General features: G+C 39.8%; 2 protein-coding genes and 1 pseudogene across 4 annotated transcripts in view; 2 read left to right on the top strand and 1 right to left on the bottom strand.

Annotated features, from left to right (window-relative positions):
• CUNHXorf58 (chromosome unknown CXorf58 homolog) overlaps positions 1-23,780 on the bottom strand; it is a 56,582-nt gene extending 32,802 nt beyond the window's left edge. For both annotated transcript variants that reach the window (XM_027845460.1, XM_027845461.1), the window contains exons 1-3: positions 23,388-23,780; positions 21,248-21,378; positions 2,494-2,593 (exon numbers count right to left, since the gene is read on the bottom strand). In XM_027845460.1, the coding sequence (XP_027701261.1) occupies positions 2,494-2,593; positions 21,248-21,360 (213 nt within the window). In that variant the 5' untranslated portion in view covers positions 21,361-21,378; positions 23,388-23,780. The remainder of the gene's footprint in view (positions 1-2,493; positions 2,594-21,247; positions 21,379-23,387) is intronic.
• Positions 5,167-14,279, top strand: LOC114030589 (annotated as a pseudogene).
• Positions 23,781-23,996: 216 nt separating the features above from the next.
• The window catches only part of APOO (apolipoprotein O), a 92,130-nt gene continuing 90,145 nt past the window's right edge, over positions 23,997-25,981 (top strand). The window contains exon 1 of one of the 2 annotated variants that reach the window (XM_027845455.1): positions 23,997-24,161. In XM_027845455.1, the coding sequence (XP_027701256.1) occupies positions 24,153-24,161 (9 nt within the window). In that variant the 5' untranslated portion in view covers positions 23,997-24,152. The remainder of the gene's footprint in view (positions 24,162-25,981) is intronic. The other variant, XM_027845454.1, reaches the window with a different exon arrangement.

The following is a 25,981-nucleotide window of genomic DNA, read 5'->3' as shown; positions in this document are numbered from 1 at the left end:
TGTTTTGTTTTGTTTTGTTTTTTGACTGGGTAAATAGGCCATTTTCTATCTCATTTCTTACCTAGCCTTAATCACTGAATGGGCGTTGCCTCAGTCAAACTGACACCTGTTAAAGAACTTAGCTTAAAAAGGCCAAGGTCTCTCATGGCTTCCAAGGCCATTTCTAGTCTTCCTGATCTATATCTTGCCACTGGACCCAGATGGCTCCAGAGGAGAAAGTGAGGCTGGTGACTTTGCACAGCCCTCCCTCGCTTAAATCCAATTCACTTGCATGTCATGGCATCACCTCCCTGATGTCCTGGTCCTGTTTGAGAACAAAGGACAAACAACAACAGCAGCAACAACAACAATTTACTAAATATATAGTATGAAATTTTGAAATACCTTCAGTACTTTAAAGGTCCTTGATTTCATTGGGGTGGGTATTCCCTCCACTGACATACATTACAACCCATCTAAGTGCTTGTCTTCAGGACTTACTGGAATAAAAAATCCATTACTATGAGGCCTTCTGATGATGAGCCTTTTGAAAAAGGCTCTGCATATATAAATGCATGTATGTATGTATTTATAACTTTTGGTCTTTATTTCAGATTTCAGATATAACTATATCTAGATATAAAGTCCTAAAGTATTGGTATACATTATGTACTGGTATACTAACTCGGATATAGATCTATCTCTATCCAGATATATCTAGATCTATATAAACAGTTCATTCTAGGACCATATCATATTCTAAGCCTTCCCTGCTTGATTAGTACCTTCCAATGCTTGGTCTTCATTGGCACAGCCTTTGAAAAGCCTGAAAGATCAGCTCCCTACTTTGATGAGGCATCTGATCTCTTCAATGGAGGAATCTTAGATAACACTCCATGAATACATCAATATGGGATTTCTTCCATCAAAGACTGACTGCAACCTGTTGATCCTTTCCTATTCTATGTGATTCTTCTCCATTTTTCTTCCACAGATCTTTCACTGAAGAACTACCCACAATCTGTATTATAATGCCACTGCAACATTCAAGTTGTTTAACTGTCATCTTTTCCTCTGACCACATGACTGGCCCCATCTTTCTACAATCTTATATTTCCTAAAGATATCATTTCTGTCACTTCTTGTGTGCTGGTTAAGTAGGTTGCAGCTTACTTACTCCCACCATGTATCTGTATCCCCACTGACTTTCGGGTTACCCATAATACCTTTTTTTAGAGATCACAACATTTCAAGACCTGCAATTTTCATAGCATAATTGGGAGAAAACTGGTTTAAAGAGAGAGGTTTTGGTGGCAGGGAGCAGCTTTGTTCTGCTGGGTTGACTCTTCTGGGTTACCTGCTAGATAAGTGTGTTGATATACTAACTCAATACACTGATAACCCAACTACATGGCATAGTCTCTAACAAAACTGGTAATTATCATCTGATATTTCCTTTATGGGTTGTTAGGCTGATTGTTCTCACCATTTACCTACCCTAATTGTTTTTTTAATTTTTAAAAAAATTTTTTCTCACCTTTTATCTAAAGGTAATTCTACTTCTCTTTGGACAGTGAGAAGTGACTGTGTGAAAATCTTGGGCAAACTATATTTCTCTGCTTTATGCTTTATGAATGATAATATGTGACAAAAAGAATTCATTCTGTTACTTTTGGTTTTTTTTTTTTTTTTTTGGTGAGGCAATTGGGGCTAAGTGACTTGCCCAGAGTCACACAGCTAGTAAGTGTTACGTGTCTGAGGACAGATTTGAATTCAGGTTCTCCTGACTCCAGGACTGGTACGCTATCTACTGCACCATCTAGCTGCCCCCCATTCTGTTACTTTTAAAAGATTTTATAAGCTCTGGCCTTATAAAAGTCACTTAATCCTGAATGTCTTACAAAAAAAAAATTTATGAACCCTTTTCTTTAGCATTTCAGGTATTATACAATTTTCTTGAACTTGTTAATAATATTCCCATAACCTCAATTATAATTTAATGATGATTAAAGCCCCATATGTTAAGACAATGGGTCCAATGTATTGGAGATTTATTTGATAAAACTTTTGTCCAGCAGATTAAACTGAAGAAATTTACTGTAATCAATGCTAAGTCTTTAGTATTTCTTGGACCTGCTTCCTCTAATGTAATATTAATAACAAATTTCATCTAAAGGCTATTTAAACAGTGCATATTTCAGACTTCAACACCATCTTCTGAAGCTATCAGTATTTTTCTATTGGTTATGTTCTAGCTGTCTCACATTTCCTTTGGAATGGCGTTTAAAAATAAATATGGTTCCAACTTATTAAAAACTCAGTATTCTTTTAGGAACAAATAGCAACTAGCAACATACATTTATACACATACATTTATATCAGAAGTCTCTAAGGAGACAAACTCAAAATCCTATGCTTCTAGATCATATTGGTAGAAAGTAGAAGACAATGAAAATCCTCCATAAACACATCTTTGAGAAAGTCTAAAAGTGAGGGGGAAGAATTGGTACATACCGCTGCACAAATTGTGTGTTTTAAGAGCTGAAATATCATTTTATCCATGTGAGAAAACCAAGCTCTCTGGATGACTTCAGCAGCCTGAGTTTTTTCAATTCTAAAGGAAAAAAAAATAAATGAACAGTTTAAATCATACATTATTCTTTCCTAAATACTCAGGAAACTTGAAACTTGAATTCCTACTAATTTTCCTCTCAGAATGCAGTGTTGTGAAGTAGCTTCTGGGGCTTTGGCATTTGCAGAACTAAGCAAAGAAAGGAGATGTAATATTGAAGACTTCTATTAACTTTTCCATTATTATCCTTCCTAAGTCCCCAAAATAAACTGTTCAGAACTATTATAAAAATGTATTATCAATAAATCAGAGTAACTGGAAGACCTTTACCATAAAATGTTTTCTAAATCTCCAAAGATTCCTAAAATAATGTAGGTTATTAATTATCAAGCCAACAGCATTGTCCAATTAGTACAAGTGCTTTGAAGATTAAAAGTACAGTAATTCTAAATTTTTCCTTTTTTTGGCTAGACCTGTGATTTTATTGGTGTATAAGACGACTCAGTGTGGAATTTCTACCAATGCAAATCAGAACTTGCTCTGCAACTGATAATCATAGAGAGGCTCCCTGGGTCAGAGAGGTTAAGTGATTTGACCACGGTCATACCAATGTATGTCAGAAGCAGGACTTGAAACAGACTGTCCTGACACCAAGGGCAGCTCTCTATCCAGGTGCCAGGCTATATAACAGAGGTGTGTCAAACACACAACAGACAAACCAGATGAAAATGTTACTGAGAAATGTTTAACAAAATATATAAAAATACAATACAATAGTGATAATGTTAATATATGGCTTTCAAAGCCAATATGCTGCCAACAGGGATCCTTACATATCCAAACTCTATTTGAGTTTGACTTCACTGCTACATGACATAATTCCAAGTTGCAGATGCCAAATTCTCCACTTAAAAGCTTTAAAAAGAATTACAACACACTCTAGGAAAAGAAGAATCCAGCGCCCCATCCCACCCCCAATTCCAGATTTTTCCTCCTGAACTATGTTTAAGCCTGGTTAAAGCAGAAAAATGAACTTGAGTGCTAGCCACTGGTCTCTGAAGTGGCTGATGCTGTTCCTAAGGAGGGAAGTATGAACAACAGCAAATTCTTCCTTTAGTCCTTAACCCGGCCATGGCTCCAAATGAAGAGATAAGTTAAAGGTCGCACTTCTGTACTCTTCCTTCCACCCAGAGGCCCAACAGCAACCATCACTGAAGGCAAAGAACACCTAAATAGAGAGTACCTTTCAGAGAGCTCTGGAAGCTCATCTTGCCCACCCTGAAACTGAACAGATGCCATCAGCCAAATCCAAAGAATGCTCTAAGGGGTCTGTGAGGTCACACCCTCAAACACCAGTGTTCCATGTTATGATTAGAACTTGGAGGGCCAGTTAGTTCTTGACGCTTCTCTGTTCTCCAATGTCATCCCTCTACTAACAGCATGATACTGTAGTCTACCTCCTATTTAACCACCTTTCCCCCTTTATAACTTCTTTCTGGCACCCTCATCATTATTCAGCTCAACCTTACTTCTTCCTTAATCTCATTTTACTGTACTCTTTTTTTTTTTTGAAAGGCAAGGCAATCAGGCAATCAAGGCAATCAAGTGACTTACCCAGGCTCACACAGCTAGTAAGTATCAAGTGTCTGAGACAGGATTTGAACTCAGGTCCTCCTGCCTCCAAGGTCAGTGCTCTAACTATAGTGCAACCTGGCTGCCCCTCTGTTAAGGAACCTCTGCTTTTTTCTAGAAAAATTACTCCACATCCTCAAATTTTTCACTGAGCATTTCTCTTCACTCCTAGATTTAACTGAAATTTGGCCTTTCTTCTGGTACTGCCATATCCTTTTTAACTTCTCTAATGGAAGCCATTCTTTTCGTTAACTTGCAAGGCAAGCTGAACTCCTGGAAAGACCTGGCAGCCCCACTTCTCTCCCTCCCCACAGACACAGGTACATGAATAGTCAGGAAAGAAGGTACACAAGGAGAGACAATGACACTGACCCCTAGGATAAGTTTTGCTCCTGTGCCTTACCCCTCCCTCCACTTCCAATCATATACAGAGGAGAACAAAGGCATTAGATTCAAGAAAACTATGGAGCTTCAAACCCTGAAAAACCTTGGTAGTTTGGTGGAAGAGAAGACTCTAGATGGATGCTGATGAGGTAATAATTCGGCCACCAGGAATTAAATGGGAAGCCACCAGGAATTTCTTACGCTAAGCCAGAGTAAAGCCTCTGAGACAGAGAGGGAGCTTGTCTTTGGCGACTAGGAAACACAGGTCAAAAGACAGATATAAGCTGCATGGCTCTTATCTACAGCTTGACCTCTGACCCCCATAGTCCACATAGGGCCTACAGAAAAGAGAGGCGTCCTTATGGGAGAAAAGCTGAAAAGGTTTTCCCTAATTTGCTAACTGGGTGTGTTAGGGCTGAGGGCCCTTTTTGTCAAAGCAATTGCAGAAAAGTCTCTGGGACGTAGCTAGGCTAAATGAACAACTGTAGAGCCCACTTCCTCCTACCACTGACAATTTGAGCTTTGGCCAGGGAGAAGCAGAAATTAGCTCCACAGCCTCAGGACCTGAGGCTAATGCTCGACAGTGACCGGCAGTGGCTATGGACTACTGGAGCAATGTCAAGAAGCCACCACATGAGACTAGCAGAGACTATATACCCGGCAGAGACCGCAGGCCACACAAGACCAATGAGGAGCAACATATCATCAGAAGACATCATCAACTCTGTAACTGGAGTAGTAAGTAATCCACATCCATGTACGTGCCTTGGCCACTCGTGTTCCCTATCTGTATGCTGGGGCCTTGTGTGTATCCTACATATGTGCCCTTCCATGCACATGTTCTCTACCTGTGTACACACATGTGTACCATATGTTTCCACTCTTCTCACTGATGGTATAAAAAGTTGTTTCAGGTCATGGGGAAATTCTTTATTGCTACTTTCCTTACTATGTTATTCCATTAAATTTCTTTGTGCTGACAACTCAAATCCATCTTTCACTCAGCTGCCAAAATGATTTTCCTAAAGCATAGTTTTAACGATGTCACCCCCCCACACACACACTTAGTGAATTCCAGTGGCTTCCTATTCCCTCTGGGATCAAATATGAAGTACTCTGTCATTTAAAGCTTTTTACAATCTGGCCCTTTCTTCTCTCTCCAGTCTTCTTACACTTACTCCCTTCCACACAGGCCTACTTACCGTTCTTCACACATGATAATCCATCTCTCTCCTCTCCACTGTCTGTCTCCCATACCTGGAAGGCTCTGCCCCTTTCCCTCTGCCTTAGTTTCCCAGGTTTCCTTCAAGGTGGTTCCAAACCTACTTTCTTCAGGAGGTCTTTCCTAGTCTCTCCTAGCTGTTCGTGCCTTCCCCTCTGAGATTATCTTTCATCTACCCAGTGTATATACCTTTGATGTACCTAGTTATTTACATATCATTTCCTCTATTAGAATTTAAGTTCCTTGAGGTCTGGGGCTGATTTTGCTTTCTTTGTATCTCCAGAACTTAGCACAGTGCCTGGCACGTAGTAAATACTAAATAACTACTAAGTGACTGACTGACTAGTACTTAAGGGCTCAATGAGTTATGGTTTTAAACGGATGCAGACCCACAAAATAACTTGAAAAAGAATAACTCATGCTGGAATACTCACCCTGCTAAAATTGGGGTAGGTATCCCCATATGCTACATACCTCCCCAAATCGTTGGGCTAGTAGAGCAGCTGACATATGCTTCATTTCTGACAGCATCTCTACATCCTTTTCTTTCCCATCTTCTATTCTCAATCACCTTTCCTCCTTCAAAGTTCATAGAATCCAAATATATAGCCTTCTCCATTTTCTTTTTGCTTATGGTCTTCTGAACTCAGGTTACTCTTTTCCTTGCTCAATTACCAGAGTACCTGGCTCACAGTTTTCTTCTCTATCCCATCTACCTGTCATTATGTTACGGACTTTAACATCCACAAGTTCTACCTATGGACGTTCTCTTCAACAACCCCCTTTTTCCACCCTAATTCAACAATCAAATGTTAGACCTTAACATTGCTGGGAACTGTACTACCTCTAAAAGCCTGAACTCTGAAATTCTTCCCACCGACTATAATCTCCTATCATTCTGCCCCTCTTACTCTATCACTCACACTAAACTTGCCCTTGTTCTTGTTAGGACCTTGCGGCCCAGGCCGAGAATGCCCTCTGAACTCCCTGGTCCCACAATGGCTTCCTTTGCCTCTCTACACAGTCTAGACTTAGTGTTATTCAAGTGATAACATCCATCTTCACTTGATCACAACATTTTCACGGTGCTAATCTGACATTTTAACTAGTCCCCATCTGGTTTCTTCTTTTCAGCCCTGCTGCTGTGCATTCCTGGAGAAAGTAAAGAAATTATGCTTCAAAATCATCTACCAAAATATCTACTCTATGACAGTAGTTTTCCAAGTGTGGTCCTGACACAGGAGGTCCATGGTATCAATATTATTGTCATAATGATATTAAGATAAAATTTGTTTATTAAAGTACTCTTTTTCTTTCCACCTAAGTATCTTCTTTCCATCTACCTAACTGGGGTTTCAACCAAAACAATACACAGTAGCAGACTGGATGCAAAAGCAGATCTCACTGTCTTCTATTAATCCAGACATTAAAGAGACTTGCAAAAATACGTAAAATAATGCCACTCTTCTTGCTAAATATTTTTTGTTAAAAATGCTATTTGTGTTAATATATAATATGGGATTATTACTATTTTAAAGGACTAATATTTAAAACATTTCTCAGTCTGAATCGCTAATATAGCAAATATTGATAGATATAACCTATCCAGATAAAAGTTCCTTGGGGTACTCAATAATTTTTAAGAATGTAAAGGTTCTGAGACCAAAAAGTTTGGGAGCTGCTTCTATATAGTACACAACCTTAAGTGGGTCCTTACTGTGCTCAGAAATCTATTAATTAAACATTGACATCTATTCTTCATAACACCAACTGTTACAAATCTTTTCCTCACTCAAGTCTCCAAACCTGCTCTCGTACCCCAAACTCACAGCAGATGAACATTACTCCTACTTATCATAGAAGTCAACTTGAAAGAGACGGTAGACTTGGCTAGATAGTTGCTAATGAAGTAACAAAGTAGGCTTCAAACTCAGGTCTTCCTGACTCCAAGTCTATCCACCATGACACCTCACTGTCTTCTACTTTTAAAGATTATCCTATATATTATCCTATATATCCTATATTCTTCAATTTCCTTCTCAAAAGTTTTTGTCTATTTTTCTTTGAGTTCATTCATTTACTCATCCTTTCTTCTTATCTCAGAAGAAGAGGCTAATCCTAGCCAAGACTAATTCACCCACATTTGTCTTTAATCCCATTTATTCTTATTTCCTCCAGGATTTTGTTCCTTTAATCATTCCCTCATTTTCATGTCTTCAATCTTTCTCCCCCAATGACTCTTTCCCATCTATGTATGAACATGCTCAAGTCTAACTAATTCCCCCTACTCTCAGTTCTTCCCTTTACCTTCTACTAGGATTCCTAAAGCTCCTAGCCTACCTCTCTCCTCTCATTCTCTGCCAAACTTATGGAAAGGTAACTTTGTACCTGAAAACTCTACATCTTTACTGCTTTTTTCACTCTTATCAACTCTGCAATTTAGCCTTAGGTTCCAACACTGCTGGAACTGTTCTAAGTTCCCCAAAGACCTTATATTTATAAATCTGATGTTCTTTTTAAAAGTGAGTAGTCACAGGGCACGTAGGTGGCGCAGTAGATACAGCACCAGACCTGGAGTCAGGAGAACCTGAGTTCAAATTCGGCCTCAGACACGTGACACTCACTAGCTGTGTGACCCTGGGCAAGTCACTTAACCATAGCTGCCTCGCCAAAAACAAAAACAAAACAAAACAAAAAAAACACAATTTAAAAAAGTCAATAGTCACAGATCTGGAGCTGGAAGGGATATTCAAGTTCATCCAGTTCAACTTCCTCATTTTACAGATGAGCAAATTGAAACCCAGAGAAGTTAAGTGACCTGCCCAAAGTCACACAGGTAGCTTAATGACAGAAGTCATTAGCTCTGAACCCTAGTCCTCTGGCTCCAAGTCCAGCACTTTCCACAGTATCTTTTTCAATATTCATCCTTTCTGACCTTCATGCAGCATTTAACAATGATGGGTACTCCCTCTGGGTACTCCAACTTAATTCTCAGGAAAAGCTTAGAGTAAGCTGAGGCTAGTAAGGAATGCTAAGGGTAACAGTCTGGACACTCTAAGTACTAGTTAAACTGCATGCTCATCTCCATCCCCCAGCCTTTTCCTTCCTTGTCCTATTGATAATATTCCTCCTACGCCAATCATTGACTTTGGCAAACCCCATATCATTCTTACTTCCTCTCTCTCAGCAGATTACTCACCTACTTTACTGAGAAAATTGAAGCTGTCTGTTGAGAAATCCCCCAACTGCCCTGTAGCACTTTGAAGCTACAGTGACATCTTCAACAGTCTCTCTGCCTTTGGCCCAGTCTCCAAGGAAGGGATGATTTGACAGTTTCAAGGCCAATTACCCTACCTGTGCCCTTGATCCCATCCCCATTTCTTCTTGGGAACACATCCCTTTTTCTTATGTTTAATCACCTTCTGTTGTTACCTTCCTTTCTTACTACAAAGCTGCATGAAATGAAATGAATGAACAAGTATTAAGAGCTTACTAAACACTGTATTAAGTGATGGGGATACAAATACGAGAATGTAAGAGAGTTCTTGCCCTCAAGGAGCTTACATTTAATAGAAGACAAGTATAGAAGAAAATGATGAGAGAAGAGTGTTTTGGAGAAGGAAGTCAGAGTGAAAGATGACTGGAGTAAAAAGGCCATAGATTGAGATTGTCTTTGTCAGGAATGGTAGTGTTTCTTTGATTACAACTCTCAGAACCAAAAGGGGAGGAAAGATGTGATGCTCAGCAGCATGGCAGGGAGGTAGCATGGTGGGACCCTTGATCTTGGATGGAGGTAGAGACTGGGTCTGCAGATGGCATAGCCTACTGACTCCCAGGAAAAAATGCCCTGGTCTCCTCCATCCCTGAATATCTTTGCTTAGCTATACCACGCCCCAAAGCTATCATCTTAAATCTCTTCTCTCTTTTGTTGTGAGCTACTTGAAACAGTCATCTAGCCTAGCTGCTTCCACATCTTCACAACTTACTGGCTTCTCAACTCCTTACAAAGAGGCTAAACTTACAAAAGTGCTCCATCCAGTTACTGAGGATCATGAGACAATGATGAGCTGGAGCTCAGAGGTCATCTGGTCCAATCCCTTCATTCTAAAGATGAGGAAACCAAGACCCTAAGAAGTTAAATGACTTGCCCAAGATTTTAAGGTAGTCAATGAAAAGAATCTGAATTTGAACCCAGGTCCTCAGGTTCAAAAATTCAGCCTACTTTCTACTATGCAACACCATTTCCTGTTTGTTTTTTTCAAAATGTTGTTTTTTTATTTATTACATCACTGTTCCTCTCCACCCCACCCCTACATAGAACTATCTCTTGTAACAAATAAATAAGAGTAAAACAAAACAAATCAATACATTGGCAATGTCTGAAAATGTATGGCTCATGATGATTGCTGAGACAACCTGGGGCCCCAAGCCCAAAAGCTCTGGAAATATGAGCCCTGCAACTCCCAACCCCAACCACTGATCCTCCTTCCAGCCCAGTTCCTTTGGCCATTTAGGGCAGTCATCTTTGCAGAGATATGACCCAGCAACTGCCTCTGCAGGTGCTATACTTGCATCTGAAACCTATATTTATTTTCTTCTCCTATTAAAATGTGAGGTCCTTGAGAGCAAGGATTGTTGTTTTTCTGTTTTCATCCCCCATCCTTAGCACAGCATTTTGCACATAGTAAGTATTTAATCATAAATGCTTTATCATTCATTCATTCCATACCTACAGCCTTCCAGTTCTCAACTGAGAGATAAGAAGTGTGCTTTATCATCAGTCTTTTGAACTGTAATGGAATAAGAAATCACATGTATGTGTATGCCATGTACCATGTATGGAATGTGCTCACTTGTCATCACTGCTATTCAGATCATTATATTCACTTAATGCTTATTTTTAAGTACCAAAGCCACCTCTTACTTCAAACTCTTTCTGTTTCTCCAGTTAATGCTCTCAGGTTCCTCAAATCACTCTTGAATTTCTTTATATGTGAACATGTTGTAGTCTTCTCCATGCCCCAATCCAAACACACACAGGAGAATGAATAGTGCAATATAAATTCCTTACACACAGTAACTGTTACATTTGTACTTGTAGGGGAGCAGGGACATAAAATGAAAAAATCTTCATGGAGAAGGTAGAATTTGATTTGGATTGTGAAGGATGGGTATGATTTCATTAAACAGAGATGATGAGGAAGGACATTCTAGTTATAGGTGTGGAAAAAGCACAAAAAAATGCTGTGTGAAGGAGTTTTGGTATTTTCTTCTCTATCTTTAATTCTTTTAAAATTATAAATTTAGTAGCAACAGAAATAAAGATTTAAACACAAACAGGGAAAAAATTAATTGCACATAAAACCATAAAGTTCTGTTATTTAAGTTTTTTTATGTCTATATGAATTTTAACAGAATATGAATTTTAACAAATTCTTTATGTCTATGTTTGTCTATGCTCCCTTCAGAATTCTTTTCCTTCCATATATTTTCTGTTGATTATGCTCCCTTCAGAATTCTTTTCCTTCCATATATTTTCTGTGTATTGTTGCTATTATAATAGAAACAATGTTAATAGCAACAATGTGAGGATAATGAGTTTTTTGTTTTGTTTTGTTTTGTGAGACAATTGGGGTTAAGTGACTTGCACAGAGTCACACAGCTAGTGAATATTACATGTGTGAGGCAGGATTTGAACTCAGGTCCTCCTGACTCCAGGGCCATTGCTCAATCCACTGCACCACCTCACTGTCCACATAGTTTTTTGAAAGAAGAATCAATAAGATAAGAACTGATGTGGTATGTAAGAATATGAAAGATCAAAAATTACACAATGATTTTATATACATGGGAGAATGGATGAATAGGCACACCATTGCCAGAAATAAGGAAATTCAGAGGTGCAGCAAGCTTGACAGGGACAATAACTTATATTTTGGACATGCTGAATTTGAGATACTGGCAAGACACTCAGACGTAGATATAGACAATTAGAGACAGTTCTGAACTTAAGGAGAGAGGTAAAGGCTAAAAATATAGATTGGGTGTCAGCAAAGAAGATAACTGAAGCTACACATGGATGAAATAGCTAAGGAATTGTAAAGAGACAACAAAGGAAGGTCAAGGACAGAATGATAAAGGATTGGGAAGAAGGGAAGAAAAGAGGATAAAGTAAATGCTTCTAGATAGCTCAGTTTTGCTCTCCTTTGGCTTTGTTGTAATATTTTTTATTTTATCATTGGGGGTTGCATGGGGTGGTATTCAGGGAGGACTAGCACCTCTGGTGTGAGGGCTTACTGAGCCCTTTTCAGGGCTGCTCATACACCTTTGATGTCCACTTTTCACCCAACTCTCACCAATGACTCCAAGAAGCTCCAGCATGTACAGTGGTCATACCTCATTAAAACTATCTTGGCAGATGGGCTAAACCATACTGAAGGTAACTGACAGGCCTCAAACCTGTCAGTGAGTTATGGAGATGTCTACCCCAATCACCTAAAGACTTCCCCTAGTAGAATGGGTGCATGAGAACAATTTGCTGAAGCAAGCACTGTGGAGTGCTTAGAGTGCTTAGAGTCAGACATTGAAGATGCCATGGTCATCCACTGCATCCTGGACTGACGATTTGCATAACTCTGCCTCACTTAAATCCAATTCATGTGCAAGTCACAACATCACCCTATGATGCCACTGGTCCCCTTCGAAAAATGAAGGATGAGCAATAATTGTATCACTGATTTTTTTGAGCTCCATATCCTCTAGTCTTCATTTTGGGGTATGCACTACTGCTTTGCTAAGATTAAGGTTAAGCCTCTGTTCTTTTTTTGAAATTTTCATTTTGAGTTTTAATTTTACTTATCTTTTTCTTCTTTTTTTAGGCCTTCCCACCATTTAAGAGGTTCTTGTGGTCAGTCTAGTCTCTTAGAGGTATCTAACTGCAGCTTTTGCAAAATTATGCTCCTCTTCTGGAGTTTTCTACTATTTCACAGTATTTATTGACTGTATTAACAGATTTTCCGCAGCAATTTTCCCCCCACTTCTCTCTCTCTCTTTAAGCTCTTGTTGATTTTACTTTATTGGCATGTTTTAACAGGACTGGCCACTGAGAGCTTGGGTATTATGAATATATGCAGCATGAGTGGCCTAATGCAATTCCCACATGTACTTCAAATAATGCACAGGCATTCTATGACTATTTTCCTGTTCTCTTACTGTGCAGTAATGAAAGGCTTTTTTGACTGGCTTCTGATGCAGAATTGAGAATGCTTATAAAAGGTCCTAATGACTCAACCTTGTTCTCCTTCCAGCTTAGCTGCACTGGAAGGAGGATGGCCTGCCTGCACATGCTCAGAAGCTCTCAGTGGGCAGTTCCCCAATTTCTAACTGTTCTGCAGGTTCTGAGGGGAAGATGGCTTTATACATGACCTCCCACCCAGACATCTTGTTAGAAGTCCCCCTAGAAGACACTAAATGAGACAAAGAAAGAAAAGTTAGAAAGACAGGATAAGAACTACAAAAACATGATGTCCTGAAGAATGACCAGAGTTCATATTGCAGGACTACCATCTCTCTTGTCTCTCTGAATACAGTCTAAGATCAGGTTAGCTTTTTTTGGCTACCAGATCATGCTTTATACCATACTTGGTTTGAAGTCTTAGTGGCAATTTCAGTTTGTTGTTGTTTTTCCAGGTAAATTGCTACTTAGCTTTTATTTGTGAGCATGATTTTGGGAACACAAATGTCAAACTAAATTGAATAAGATGAAATGTAACAAATAAATATTAACTTCTTGAGTCTGTTTTGTTATGTAAAATAAGATGGTTGTATTCATAGCTACCAAGGTCTCTTCCAGCTATACATCTCTCGATCCTTGATTCCTACTCACTATTACCCCCAGGAGAGGCCAGTGCCCACTTCCAAGATGGCGGCGGCAGTGGCTGGGTTGTGCCTGCTCATGGGTAGACTCCAGAAGCCACTGCAGAAGGAGCTCCGTCTCTGGGTCTCTCCAGTGCAGCAGCTGGCATGTTTGGAAATGATGGCAGTGAATTGATCCTGCATTTGGGGACATAGTGCCATGCTAAACTCAATCATGTGATGGAAGAGGAACAAAAGATCGTGTAGTTGGGCCAGGCAGAGAAGAGGAAGATAGACCAGTTCATGAGGGATGCAGTAGAAACCAGGCTGAGAATGCTGATCCCATATATTGAACACTGGCCCCAGGCTCTCAGCATCCTTGTGCTCCCTCATAATATCCCAGCCAGCCTAAACCTCCTCACCAGTATGGTGGATGACACGTGGTACTACGCCAGAGACAAGTCCACTGATATTAAGTGGTTCACACGTTGGGCAGTACTGGCTGGCGTCTACAACACTGCAGAGCTTATGATGACGCAGGACTCATCTCCTGACTTTGAAGACACTTGGTGCTTCCTTGAAAACAGGATCAGTGATGCCAAGAACATGGGGCACACAGCCAAAGAGGTTATCTGAAGTTAACTTTGTTGGAACAATGTGGGAGCTGTTCTACCGTAATGCTCCCTGGTGATATTCTAAAATTTGGTGAATAAAAACATGTCACCTGCAACTCTCCATGAAGATACTCCCTTCCCTCATGTTCAAAATGGGTGACACATACATAGAGACTTAAAGAATCTAACCTCTTCTGCCCTATCACTGTACATTAGTAATTGTTTGCTGGTATTACTCCAGTGAATCATTCGACTTCTACACAGGCAGTTAAACAATCTTTTTTTTTTTTTTTTTGTCTTTGCTAGGCAATGGGGTTAAGGGACTTGCTGAGAGGATCGCACAGATAGTAAGTGTCAAGTGTCTGGTCTGAGACCAGATTTGAACTCAGGTCCTCCTGACTCCAGGGCCCTAAATAATTACTAACATGTTTACTGTACTTATAGCATGCTTTAGAGTGTTAAATCAACATTTCACAGCATGAACAAACTTTGGCACCTTTGTTCTTTGTACAAGTTGATGACCACCTGCCCCGTGCTGGGATTCGGTCAAGGCCACAAAAAGCAGGATCCTATCTCCATGCAAACAGGTCCCAAATCAGTCATGAGATGAGTCTCATTCTCTCCTCACTTCTCCTTCTTTTGCTCAATTAATCAATAACAGTGCTCAAAAAATCCCAAAGTGTAGACTTGGAAGGGGAAATAATAGATTAAAAAAACATCGTATACAAAAGGGAAAAGCTGGGAAGTCAACCTTGGAGCTGCTAATCTTTTATTTTTTGGGGGGGGTAGGCAATGGGGTTAAGTGACTTCCTCAGGGTCACACAGCTAGTAAGTGTCAAGTTTCAAGTGTCAAGTTCAAGAGATTTGAACTCAGATCCTCCAGACTCCAGGGCCAGTACTCTATCCACTGTGCCATCTAGCTGCCCCCCCAATCTTTTTTTTTTAATTTTTATTTTTAGTTTCAAGTTCTCTCCTTCCCTATACTCTCTCCCCCACTCATTGAGAAGACAAGAAATATGATACCCATTATACACATGAAGTCACGAAAAACATTTCCATATCTGCCACATTCCAGAAAGAAAAAAAAAAAGAAAAGAAAGAAGAAAAAAATGCTTCAATCTGCACTCTGACACTATCAGATCTCTATCTGGAGGCAGATAGCACTTTACATCATGAGTCTTCTGGAGTTGCGGTGGATCACTGTACTGACTGCAGCAGCTAGGTGGGAGATTGCATAGAGGATAAACTATTAGGCCTGGAGTCAGGAAGACCTGAGTTCAAATCCGACCTCAGACACTTAACTAGTTGTATGACCCCGGACAAATCACTTAACCTTATTTGCCTTAATTTCTTCATCTATAAAATGAGCTGAAGAAGGAAATGGCAAACCACTCCAGTATCTTTGCCAAGAAAACCCTAAATAGGATCATGAAAAATTGGACATAACTGAAACGACTGAATAACAATTGTATTGATCAGAGTTACAAAGTCTTTCAGAGTTGATTATCTTTAAAATATTGCTGTTACTGTGTAGATTGTTTGCTTGGTTCTGTTCAATTTACTTTTCATCAGTTTATCCAAGTCTTCCCAGGTTTTTCTGAAACCATCCCCTTCATCTTTTCTTACAGCACAATAGTATTTTGTCACATTCATATACCATAAATCATTTAGCCATTCCACAATTGATGGGCATCCTATAAGTTTGCAAGTCTTTGGCACCGTAAAAAGAGATGCTATAAATATTTTTCTACATATGGGTCCTTTTCCTTTCTTTGATCTTCTTGGGGTATAGACCTAACAGAGGTATCGCTGGGTCAAAGGTACACAAAATTTTATAGCCCTTTGAGCACAGTTCCAAATTGTATTCCAGAATGGTTCCACTAGTTCATAGCTTCACCAACATTAGTGTACACATTTTCTCAAATCCCCTCCTTTCCTTTCCCCATTTTCCTTTCCTGCCATCTTAGCCAATCTGATAGGTATGAGTGGTACCCCAGAGTTATTTTAAATTGCTTTTTTCTAATTATTAGTGGTTTAGAACATTTTTTCATCTATCTATGGCTTTGATTTTTCCTCTGAAAACTGTTCATATCCTTTGACCATTTATCGACTGGGGAATGGCTCCCTATTTTATAAATCTGGCTTAGTTGTCTATATATTTGAGAAATGAGACCTTTATCGGATTATTGCTGCAATTTTTTTTTCTCTGGTTTCTTGCTTCTAATTTTGGCTACATTGATTTTGTTTGTGCAAAAACAGTTTAATTTTATAAAATCAAAACTATCCACTTTACTTCCCACAAATCTTTCTATCTTTTGTTTAGTAATGAACTTTTTCCCCATCCATAGATCTGACAGGTAATTTCTTCTATATTCCCTTAATTTGTTTATGATATCACCCTTTATGTCTAAATCACGTACCCATTTTGAATTTATCTTGGAATATGGTGTGAGATGCTGGTCTGTTGGGTCTAGTTTCTGCCAGAGTACTTTCTGGTTTTCCCAGCAGTTTTTGACAAATTGTACGTTCTTATCCCAATAGCTGGGATATTTGGGTCTACCAAACACTAGGCTATTGTAGTTATTTGCTTTTCTATATTGTGTCCTTAATCTAGTCCACTGGTCAACCACCCTAAGTCTTATCCATTACCATATTGTTTTGATGATTACTGCTTGGTAATATAGTTTGAGATCTAGTACTGCTTGCCCTCCTTCCTTCCCTTTTTCCCCTCATTGATTCCCTTGATATTCTTGACCTTTCATTCCTCCAGATGAACTGTTATTATTTTTTTCTAGCTCTACAAAGTAATTCTTTGATAGACTGATATAGAACTAAATAAGTAAATTAATTTAGATTGTATTGTTATTTTTATTATATTGGCTCTGCCTATCCACGAGCAATTAATGTTTCTCCAATTATTTAGATCTGTCTTTGTGTGAAAAGTGTTTTGTGTTCATATATATAGCTCCTGTGTATGTCTTGGTAAGTAGATTCACAAGTATTTTATACTGTTTGCAGTTATTTTAAATGGAATTTCTCTATCTCTTCCTGCTGGTTTTTTTTTTTCGGGGGGGGTAGTAATACATAGAAATGTTGATGATTTGTGTGGATTTATTTTACATCCTGCAACTTCACTGAAGTTGTTGTTCCAACTAGTTTTATAGCTGGCTCTCCAGAGTTCTCTATATATACCATAATATCATCTGCAAAAAGTGATAGTTGTTTCCTTTTCGCTTATGCTTATTCCTTCAATTTCTTTTTCTTGTTTTACTGCTATAGGTAGCATTTCTAGTATAGTACTGAATAGTAATGGTGTTAACAGACATTCTTGCTCCAGATCTTTTGGGAAGATTTCTAGTTTATCCCAATTATAGATAATGCTGGCTCTTGGTTTTAGATAGACACTACTTATTATTTTAAGAAAAGCTCCATTTATTCCCATGCTTTATAATATTTTTTTAACAGGAATGTGTGTTGTATTTTGTCAAAAGCTTTTTCTGCATCTATTGAAATGATCATGTGAATTTTTTTTTGTTAATATGTCAATTATGTTTACGGTTTTCCTAATAGTAAACCAGCCCTACATTCCTGGTATAAATCCAGCCTGATTACAGTGTATAGTCTTTGTGATGTATCACTGTAATTCACTTGCTAGTATCTTGTTTAAAAATTTTGCATCAATATTCATTACGGAAATTGGTCTATAGTTTGCTTTTTCTGTTTTGTCTTTTCCTGGTTTAGATATCAAGACCAAATTTCTGTCACAGAAGTAAGTTGACAGGACTCCTCATTTAATTATTTTTTCGAACAGTCTATGTGGTATTGGAATTAGTGATTCTTTAAAAATTTGGTAGAATTCACTTGTAATACCCATTTAGTTCTAGGCTTTTTTCCCCCTCAGGGAGTTAACTTTAATTTCTTTTTCTAAAATATGGCTATTTAAATACTCTATTTTCTGTTCTGCTAATCTGGATAATTTATATTTTTCTATAGTCATCCATTTAATTAAAATTTGTCAGTTTTATTAGTATAGATTTGGGCAAAAGAGTTCCATATAATTACTTTTATTTCATTTTTATTGGTGGTGAATTAATATTTTTCATTTTTGATGCTGGTAATTTGGTATTCTTTTTTTAAAAAATCAAATTAGCCAATGATTTATCTGTTATTAGGTTTTTCATAAAACCAACTCCTACTTTTATTTAATAGTGGCTTTTAAAATTTAAATATAGTTAATCTTTCCATTGATTTTCAGGATTTCTGTTTTCAGGGGCTGTTTAATTTTTTTTAAAATTTTTTAGCTGCATGACCAATTCCTCTCTTTAACTGATGAAAGAGTTTATTGATATAAAATTTCCCCTCAGTACTGTTTTGGCTATATCACACAAATTTTGGTATGTTATTTCATTGCTGTCTTTATATTTAATGAAATTATTATTTTTATGATTTGTTTTCTATTCTACCAATTCTTTAGGATGAGGTTACTTAGTTTGCAACTGATTTTTAATCTATGCTTCAAAGGACACTTAATGAATGTAATCTTTATTGTACTCTGGTCAGAAAACAGTATATGTAATATTTCTGCTTTTCTGCATTTGTTTGTTTTCAATTTTCCCCCCTATATCCTCATTTCATTAAAAAATTTTAAAACATTTAAAAATTTTTTTGGAATTCTAATTGAATTTGTGCCCAAGCTGTTATTTTTATCTGAGGCTTTGCTTGTAGAAGTTTTGCAGTCATTCTCTTCTTTTGGGTTTGTGTCTTGAATGTCCCTGTAGCCAAAAGAGCTTTTTATGGTGAGATTCTTTTTTCGTTTTTTTTTTTTTACATGTTTATTCTTCTAATCTAATTTCTGACTTCAGAGTTTTTTGGGTTTAGGCTCTATGCACTTCTGGAAGGAAGGTTTGAACTGGTCCTGCTGCCACTTTCTTGGAGGGGTGGGGAGAGGAGTACTGAATGCTGTGTTATTCCAGGCTCTCAGGGAGAGAGGGCCTGGGAACCTACAAGCTTTCAGTTTTCTTTTTTCTTTCAGGGCTCTCAAAGTTTTCTGATCTAGGAAAGAGTCTGATCACCAGTCCCTTGGTCTAAGCTCTGCAAGTTCCTTACCTAGGTTTGATCTGAGCAACATTAAACTGGTGTTAGACTCAGCCCTTATCAGCCAGCTTGAAAGATCCTATGGTTCGGAGAGACAGAACTACAAGCTTCCCCTCTGGTTTTGTATTCCTGCCCTGGTTATTCCTTGCAAGCTTCTGACTGGGCTGAAAGCTGGAACTGAGACCCCCACTCTGCTTCTGGAATCTAAACCACACTGCTGCTGCTTGCTTCTGAACTTCCTCTTTGCTTAGGATGCCACTGAGGTCTGTTACTGTTCTTCACCCTCGAACACAGGTCCCTTCCTCAGTCTGCTCTGGATCTGTGACCCAGGATGACTGGGTAGTAGTTGACAAAAACTGTCAACTAGCACCTGTTCATGCACTAGGTGCCCTCTGTATGACCTAAGACCTCTTCTCACCCTAGGACACAGCCCCTACCTGTGTTGGAGCCCTCTATGTATGTAGTATGGTCCCATCTCTCTAGATGGTATCTAGAGATGCCGTCTTCAATGTTCACAGTCTCTCAGTCTATCTCCCTACGCCAATCTGGGATGGAGAAAATGACTCACTGTTACTTTCTTGAATTTCCCCATCAGGACTTGGTCTAGTACATTTTCTAGGTGTATCTGGAGGATTTGGAAGCTGGGGGAAGAACTTGTACTTCTTCCTGCTAATCTGCCATCTTGGCTCTACCTCTCAAACTTTGTTACTCATGAGAGTTACTATCCTCCAAGTCACCCAGGCCTGCATTTTTGGGGTCATCTATGATACCAAAGTGTCAAAGGAATGACTCATCTCTCACTCCACATAAATAATCCATTGCCCTATCTTATCATTTCTGTCTTCACAACACTTCTTGTATATATCATATCCCCTTGTTTCTACTCACATAGTCCCCTCCCTAGTTCAGGCTCTCATCACCTCTTGCCCAGTCTATTGCAAAAGCCATCTAATTATCTCCCTACCTACCACTCCAATACATCCTCTACTCAGCTGTCAAAGTAGTTTACTTAAAGCATAGTTTTGACTATGTCATTCATCTACTAAAAGTAAGCTCTAGTTACTGTTATCTCCAGGATCAAATATAAAGTCCTCTGCTATCATTTAGCACTCTTCTTACACTATTCCTCCCCATGATCCAGATGTAGTGGCCAATGTGCTGTTTCTCACACACAACCCTCCACCACCATCTCAGTGCCTCTGCACTGGCTGTCTCCATACTTGCTGTGCTTTTCCTCTTCATTGCTGTCTCTTATTTATTGCAGCCTCTCATTGCTGACTTCCTTCAACACTCAGTTTGAATTTCACCTTTGGCAAGAAGCCTTCATTGACTACACCCCTCCCCTCAACTCCCAACCCCCCCACCGGAAATTACCTTTCATCTACTCTGTATAAATCTCGTATGTTCCCATTTATATGGTATCTCCTCCATTATAATGTGAGCTTCTTGAGGGTAAGGACCAACACGACATCCTTGTATCCCTGGTTCTTGCCACAATCATAATAAATGTGACTGCCAGATTGTTTGTTCTTTGTGCATGAGTCATGCTCCCAGTAGGAGACTGAGAGTTCCATGTGATTGAGAAGTGTCAAATTTGTTTTTTTAAATCTCCCCTATCACAGTGTCCTGTATATAGAAGGTACCTGATAAATATGTGAATCAAGTTGCATAGTCTTACTGTACATGAAAAAAATACAGGATATGGAGTTGTTATTCTAAGTCTCATGGATATGGACACAAAAGCTACAGTTCAAATTAGTTCAAAATTAATTTAAAAACAAATGTATGATCCATGAACAAGAGATCTTAAAACTACTTTGTGTCATCTGGGATAATGACACAAAGAAATTGGTACAAATGCCAAAATTCATACATATTCAACAACTGAATGCTTACGCTTTAAGGTCATCTAGTGGTACAACATCTGGCAATTTTACTTCCCAAAATTCAGCTGCTAATTCTGAATCATCTGAGTCTCCACCCAGCTCTGATGAACTTAAAGATGACATTTTTCACAGTGAAGAAATCTGAAAGCAAAGAAAATTAACATAATTTCCATCATATTACATTGTTTGAACCCTAGTCAAGATAGCTTGTGTGAAATATTGATTGTAATGCTAATTTCAAAACCTTTGAAAAGCAAAGATTTTTTTAGGATGCTATTAAGTTTACAAAATTTCATAAAATAGAAAACTGTTATTAATAAGACCACTGGATTAAGAATTAGAGAATCTGGATTCTATAGACCTAGGTTAATTTTTAACTAGTTGTGTGTCCTTGGACAAGTCATTTACCCTATCTGTTCTTCAGGTTCTTTATTTGTAAAATGAAGGGCTTAGATTAATAAGCTTTAAGAGCTTTTCCAGCCCTAACATTCTATGACTGTGACATGATTTGGTAGAAAGCACTCCAGACTGAAGGGTCAGAAGACCTAGGTCTATGTTCTACATTGAAGCACTTTCTAGTGGTATGATCAAGTTTGATTATATTTAATAACTGTGTGACTATAGAAAAGTCATTTAACTTCTTGGAGTCTCAGTTTACTTATCTGTCAAAAAAAAAAAGCACTTGCAGAGCTGAGATTAAAATGTACAGAGATGATAACAGAAACCATGGGTGTTGAGGAGATCACTAGGTGAAATAACAGACGGAGAAGAAAAGAGGCCAAAATGGAGGGACCTCCAGAGTTAACAGGCATGATTCAGCAAACTCTGAAAATCTTGTACCCTAAATATTAATGGATTAATATGAACTTCCACTTCTAGTTTTCACAGAAGATTTCAGAGTCTGCACTTCAGAGGCCATCAATATAAATCTATACCTGAACAAAAATCCCAACAACTTATCTGAAAATGGTCATCATCCTACCTTAGCCAGCTCCTGAGACAACTCATTGCACTTTATGATAGCCCTAGACACTGAGGCCTATGAACTTGTTTTTTTAAAAAAAAATTTCTATGGCAAGATGACTTGTTTCTTTAGTTATTCTATGTATTTAAAAACATTCTGAGAATGGGTCCATAAGCTTTACCAGACTGCAAGATGGGGTCCATGACACAGTAAATGTTATGAACACCTGCTTGGAGTGTTTAATAGGGTTTTTTTTAACATTATTATTATTAAGAAGAAAAAGAACTAGTACTTATTTAGAGTTTTAAGGTTCATTGAGCTTTTTACAAATATCTCATTTAATTTCCACAACAACCCCGGAAGGTAAGTGCTATAAGATGAGCAAACCCAAGCTGGGAGAGGTTGAGACTTGCCCATCCTTACACAATTATTAGGTGTTTGAGGCAGGATTTAAATTCAGATATTCCTGGCTGTCAACCCACTACTCTTATCTACTGCACCGCCTAAATTATTATTTTCTTATATAATCCAGCTCTGCCATTTTATTATATATAACTTTGGCCAAGTCAAGTCAATTCACTTAAGGGGGCCTTAATTAACTCATCTGTAAAACAAAGTGGCTGGACCAAATGACCTCCAACATCCCTTCTAATGCTATGATTTCTCTGAATCTTCCTTCCCACCTATGATAGCTCCTAGTTCTCCCCTGGGGATAAAGTGAAACAAGTATAACCCCATTTTCCCCAAGGCCTGACAGCTGTGTGATCTCCCCCAATCCCCAGTCACTTGGCCTCTCTCTCAGCCTCAGATTTCTCATCTGTAAAATGGGGATTACAGCACCTACCTCCCAGGCTTTCTAGGACCAACTGAGATCATATCTGTAATAATAATAGCAACAGCTAAAAGTTGCCAAAATTTACATAGTGCTTACTATGTGCCAGGCACTGAGCTAATCGTTTCACAATTATTATCTCATTTGATCCTCACAACAAGAGACTATTATTATCATCCCCATTTTACAGTTCAGGAAACTGGAACAAACCGAGGCGAAGTGACTTGCTACAGGGTCATACAGCCTAGCGCGTGTCTGAGGCTGGATTTGAACTCTGGTCTCCCTTCCTTCTTCCACGTGGCAGCTCCCCAGCTCCCCGATTTGGGGGGATGTTTCCTGCCCCCTGGGCTTTACCTCTCACTTCCTGGACGAACTGCGAAGGGGCCTCTACCGGGCCCCTCTCCCTGGGTCCTCACTGCCAGCCACGACCGTCACCGGGGGGATCTCGGGCTGGTCTGCTTTTTGGATTTTTTTCTTTTTCTCTTTCTTTCTTTCTTTCTTTCCAATGTCCGGACCTCGGATCTGGTGTCTCATGAGCAGCTCGGGGATGGCTGAAGGCAGGCTAGAGGCTGGGCTTCGGGGGGAGGCAAGGGCTCGGAGGTGGGAGATAACGGGCTGGAAGTTTTTATTTCATAGTGAAAACAGGTCCTGGGGCATCAACACAAAAAGGCTTGGAGGCGGTAACTGACGACGACGGGGGGCAAAGCAGCGGCGCTGGCGGTGTCAGCCCGAGGAGCAGCATCGGGCCCTCGCGCCGGGGCGGAGGTGGGGACCGACACCGGACAGCAAGCGCCCTGGCGCTCCAGCAGCCCCCGGACCCCGCAGCTGGACTGCCGGCAGCCCCGGCTATCGCGCGTGCGCGCGTTTTCCCCGCTGCCTAGCAATCCCCAGGAGGCTCCGCCCTCTCAGTTGCTCTTGGCGACTCATAGCCTACGGGTGTCTGCGGCTGGAGCCAGGCAATTAATAAAATTTGTTCTACGGATCGCCGTCAGCTTCCCGCGCACGCGTCGCTCTCTGAATAAGAGTGTCCTGGCCGGCCGCCGTAGTAGGCCTTTCCGCGGTGGGTGGACTTAAACCGAGGTGACCCCCCAAGCCGGATCCGCCGCCACGGCCAGCAACATGTTCAAGGTGAGCAGCTGTCGCTCCCTTTGCCCCCGCCCCGGCCGCCGGCTCCCGGAGCTTCCTCGCGGCTCCCGCCCCGGACTCCCCCGGGACAGCGCTGGTGCGGTGGTGGCTGCGCCCGGAGACGGCGCTCGGTCCGGGTCCGGGTCCGGGGCGCTTGGAGCGCTTGTCCCCTCCCCACCTCCCACGCGCACGCGTGAGGCGTGGAGCGCGAAGGCCCGGGACGGCTCCCAAAGCAAATGGCCTCGAGCCTTTTTGGCTCCTGGGGGGGGGGCGCGAGCGCTTTGCACCTGTTATTTCTTTTGAGCCTCAAGACAGTTCTTTGAGGTAGGGGTCTATTGTTAGCCTCCAAACAGCCTGCCCTCGACCTGTCTTTACAGCTGCCCCTCACCCATTTCCTGACGTTTCATCTCCTGCCTCTTCGCCTCAGCACCGGCCGTGCCCCCTGCCTGTGATGCCTTCCCTGCTCACTGCAGCCCTTTGGATTCTCTGGCTTCCTTTTAAGAAACAGATCAAGTGTCAGCTTTTCTAGACTCTCCCACACCCTCAGCTGCTGGAGACTTCCCCCCCATCCCCCAGGGTACTTACCTTAGCAGCCCCGGTGCTTGGAGCCCCGGGGCTGGAGTCAGAAAGATCTGAGTTCAAATCCAGCCTCTCACATTTAATGGGCAATTCACTTTACCTCTGGTGATAATAAATAGCCCTTACTTCTCCTGGTTGTTGTGATGATCGAATGAGATCCTTTTTATGAAACACTTTGCAAATCTTAAAAAGTGCTAGAGAAATGCGAGCTATTGTGATTTTGTATATGCCTAGCTATTACTATTATTTTGTATATGCCTTGCTCTTTACAAATTCTCCCTCCCTTATAATGTAAACTCCTTAAGGGTTGGGGTTGTTTCACTTTTATGTTTGTCATCCCTTGTCCTTGGAACCAATTAGGTGTTTAACAAAGGCTTATTACAAATGAGTAAACTGAAACCGAGGTTAAGTTCTTTGTCCAGGATGGAAAAGCTAGTCATTGAGATTGAATTCAAAATCAGCTCCCACTGACTCCACATCTACCATTTCATTTACTAGTCAGAGCCCGGGAGATTATTCCACCACATCTGGGAAGACACTGAGAAATGTGTATGTGTGTTTGTATATATGAATACCTACACATGTATTTTTATATATGTGCATATATACACATGTATATTATATATGGGATATATGTATATATGCATAATGTATGTGTTGTTATAAAAATACGTGCATGTATATAAAATATATGTGAGCCCAATGTCTCCCAGAAGTACAATCACTGTAGGTACAGTTCTGAGTCACTGCCTGGAGTAAAAGCTTTTGAAATTGAAACTTTCATAGCTAATCCAAGGTCACAAGCATTTATTAAGCACCTACTGTGTGTTCAGTGTACTGTGCTACAGAGGCAAAGAACACAAGAAAAAACAGACCCTATCCTTAAAAAACTCATATTTTACTATGCTAAGGCACTATATATATATACCCTAGGGGTATTTGGACCTTTTGTGGAATCAGTCAGACTAGCACTGATTTAAAGTCTATGTTCCATAGGTTCCCAAAGTGGGTGGATACTGTCCGCTCCTACCCAGTGAGAGGTAGTAGCTTATGGTACAATTGGAGGGGGCAGTGGAAACATAAGAAAAGAACTTTGAAAACCTGTTTGTATATGTTTCATCTTTTGTGTAACAAAATTAAAGTCGTAGTAATTACATTATTTTCCTAATAAACACACAAAATGCCAGTTATAACCAATCTGTGGTCAAGACAGCAGACAGGTCTTAACAAGCAAGTGTTGACAG

The sequence above is a fragment of the Vombatus ursinus genome, unplaced genomic scaffold (assembly GCF_900497805.2).
Source record: "Vombatus ursinus unplaced genomic scaffold, bare-nosed wombat genome assembly UNPS02014962.1, whole genome shotgun sequence".
NCBI lineage: Eukaryota > Metazoa > Chordata > Mammalia > Diprotodontia > Vombatidae > Vombatus > Vombatus ursinus.
The sequence above is the reverse complement of the archived record's forward strand: the minus strand, read 5'-3'. Positions and strand labels throughout refer to the sequence as shown.